Source organism: Chelonoidis abingdonii, unplaced genomic scaffold, assembly GCF_003597395.2.
Source record: "Chelonoidis abingdonii isolate Lonesome George unplaced genomic scaffold, CheloAbing_2.0 scaffold1368, whole genome shotgun sequence".
Lineage (NCBI taxonomy): Eukaryota > Metazoa > Chordata > Testudines > Testudinidae > Chelonoidis > Chelonoidis abingdonii.
This window is the reverse complement of record NW_027425629.1, coordinates 1-3,036: the sequence shown is the minus strand read 5'-3', so window position 1 is coordinate 3,036 and position 3,036 is coordinate 1. Positions and strand designations below refer to the sequence as shown.

At 59.2% G+C, this 3,036-nt stretch overlaps 1 protein-coding gene across 1 annotated transcript; it reads left to right on the top strand.

Moving 5' to 3' along the window:
* Nucleotides 1-2,478: 2,478 nt before the first annotated feature.
* Nucleotides 2,479-3,005, top strand: LOC116837823 (protein FEV-like; the record flags this gene model as incomplete). Its single annotated transcript, XM_032802565.2, has 1 exon — nt 2,479-3,005. A coding segment is annotated over one exon (512 nt), but the record flags the coding sequence as incomplete, so codon positions are not given.
* Nucleotides 3,006-3,036: the final 31 nt, after the last annotated feature.

Genomic DNA, 3,036 nt, shown 5'->3' with positions numbered 1-3,036 from the left:
GGCATGTTACACACTCACGGGCACACATGAGTATGTTACACACACACACGGAGGCACATGTGGGCATGTTGTACACACACAGAACCACACAGGTATATTACACACGTGGGCACACACAGGTATGTTACACACACACACACACACACACACACACACACACACAGAGGGATGTTATGGGGGCCGTTTTGTTGATGTACGTGACTCTGCAGTAAAATCAGAGCCGTGTCTCCTGCCGTGTTTGACCTCTTACCCCCATGCAGCTCCCCCTTGTTGCCAAGTGTTTTGCATGGGTCCCTGGGTCCCATACACGCCCCTCCCAACATGTGGTGTGTCTCAGCCTGTGCCCCCACAACAGTGACATGGGTGAAACCAGGAAATCCCTGCACTCTTGAATGATCACACAGGAAAATGATCAAAGACAAAAACACCCCATCACCTGCGGGGGAACACCACCACGATCACCCCATGTCTGCCCCCCTCTCCGTCTGGTCCTCAGAGGGAACCTGCACAACACTTTGAAAAGACAGAGCCGGTGAGCTTCAGTTCATCACTCTGCTAGACTCTAAAAATCCTGGTCTGAGCAGAGACCCTGGATTTATGCTCATTACAACATCTGCCACCCAGTAGTCCCCCATTTTTGACTGCACAGCTCTTAACCCCCTTGAATGGTTTCAGGGTGGTAGCCATGTTAGTCAATGAGGAGTCCTTGGGGCTCCTTAGAGACTAGCACAGTTATCTGGGCCGAAGCTTTGGTGGGCTAGAGCCCACTTCCTCGGATGCCTGGAGTGGAGCGCACAGTAGGGAGGGACAGACACAGCACATGAAAAGCTGGGGGTTACCTTACCAATTCTAACGAGACAATTCAATGGGCCCTTACAACACGTGCTAACTGCGTGCGCTAAACATCCCTTTCTACCTGCATTAAGGGCTCCCTGCGGGGTGAACACATCCCAGCCCCGCCAGAAGCTGGTCCAACAAGAGAGATCTCCACCCTCACCATGTCTCTAATAACATTTGTGGCATTGCTGGTTTTGTGCCACTTGGGGGCAGCACACTGCTGGGGGTGGGCTGGACGGTGTCCAAACAGGGCACTGACCCCGCCGCCGGATGGCCCCAGTTACCGGGCACAGTGACTTGGGGCAGGCAGGGTGTCACGGACTCACAGGTCGGGCCCACTCTCAGCCCTGTGCGGTCCGTGGGGGGAGCCCCCTGCAGTGCGACAGCCCTTCTCGGGGGTCCACTATCTCTCGGGCTCAGGCCCCTCCACCTCCTGGAGCTGCACTTCTCTGAGCCTTAGCACGTCTATCTCTGCCGTGGGCCCCTCAGGCAGTCTCCTCGCTCTGGACCCCTTGGACCTCCTCACCCCCGAAGGGGATGATACCCCCCCACCCCCGTTCTCTAGCCCAGAGTGACTCTCAGCCAGTGGAACATAGGAGAGTTTATTGAGAGTTGAACCCAACACAGGAAACTCTCAGGGCCTCAAGCCTGGCCTCCCTCAGCCCAGCACATGCCAGTCCCCCTGCAGCCAGGGGGGCTCTGCCTGCTCCCACTCTCCAGCCCCGAGCCCCCCTGCTTCCCAGCTGGGCCTCTGATACCCCTGGCCCCAAGCCCCCTCTTTCCATTGTCTTCTCTCCAGGGAAACAGAGTCATAAACCAGGTCGTCTGGGCCCCCTCTCCCCTTTCCTGTCCTCTAGCCCCTCTGGCTGGAACCAGCTGGTCAGGTCACTGGGATCCTCCCTCCCCAGCCCATTGTCCTTCCAATGGCCAGAACTGGCTGCGACTCCTGAGCTGGGCTTCCAGGTCACCCAATCACCAGTCGCTGGGGTCTCCATTCTCTATGCCAGTGGTTAGGGTCCCAAATTCCCTCTCTGGTCCCCGTACCAACAAACTCCCTCTCCCTCAGCTCATTAAACCCCTAGCATGTGGGGAAACTGAGTCCCACTCCCTCTGCATGCAAACCATTGGAAACCCAAGAAAATTCCCCCATAGGAAACAAGGAAAAACAAGAAACTTCCCCCCTTCATCACACAAGGCAGGTGAGCCCATCCCTCCACAGGACCCACAGAGAGCAGCACCAGGGAGCAGCTGCTCTGGGGCTTTTCGGGCACGTGGGTGATCTTCTTCCAAGCTTGTTCCTGTAACTCCTGTGCTGGGCACGGCCGGGGTGTCCCCACCAATGCGCTGCTCTCGGGGCAGCTCTCCAGACGTTCAGGCAGGGGGTGGGGGGCAGGATTTGTCCAGTGCCAGCCCTCGCCCCCAGCCGTGCTATGGAAACTGATGATCATTGTGGTTCCCTGGGGGCTCCCGCTCAGGACCCCATGTGGGAATTGCCAGGGCTGGATGCGAGCCCCGGGGGCTGTGGAGGGGCAGGGTGAAGCGCCAGGGCTGGGCATAGCCCTGTGATGACTCATGCCCCAGGGGAGATGCATCAGGTTACAGGGCACAGTCAGGCTAACCGTCTGCCCCTTGGCCTCGCAGGCAGCGGGCAGATCCAGCTGTGGCAGTTCCTCCTGGAGCTCCTGTCAGACCGCGCCAACCTGAACTGCATTGCCTGGGAGGGCACCAACGGGGAGTTCAAGCTGATCGACCCGGACGAGGTGGCCCGGCGCTGGGGCGAGCGCAAGAGCAAACCCAACATGAACTATGACAAGCTGAGCCGGGCCCTGCGCTACTACTATGACAAGAGCATCATGACCAAGGTGCACGGGAAGCGTTACGCCTACAAGTTCGACTTCCAGGGCCTGGCGCAGGTCTGCCAGCCTGCCGCCCCCGACCACGCCCTCTACAAGTTCCAGGGCAACCTGGCGCCCCTGCCCTTCTCGGGGATCTCCAAACTCAACCTCATGGCCTCGGGGGTGACGCCCACCAGCTTCTCCTACTGGCCGGGGTCTGCCCCCACCCTCTACCCCGGCCACAGCCTGCAGCCCTCCGCCCCCTTCAGCGCCATGGCCGCTTCCCACATCAACAACATGAATAACCACTACCATTAGAGCCTGCCGGGGCGTGCCAGGGGGGGTGGGGGTGTGCACAATGGGG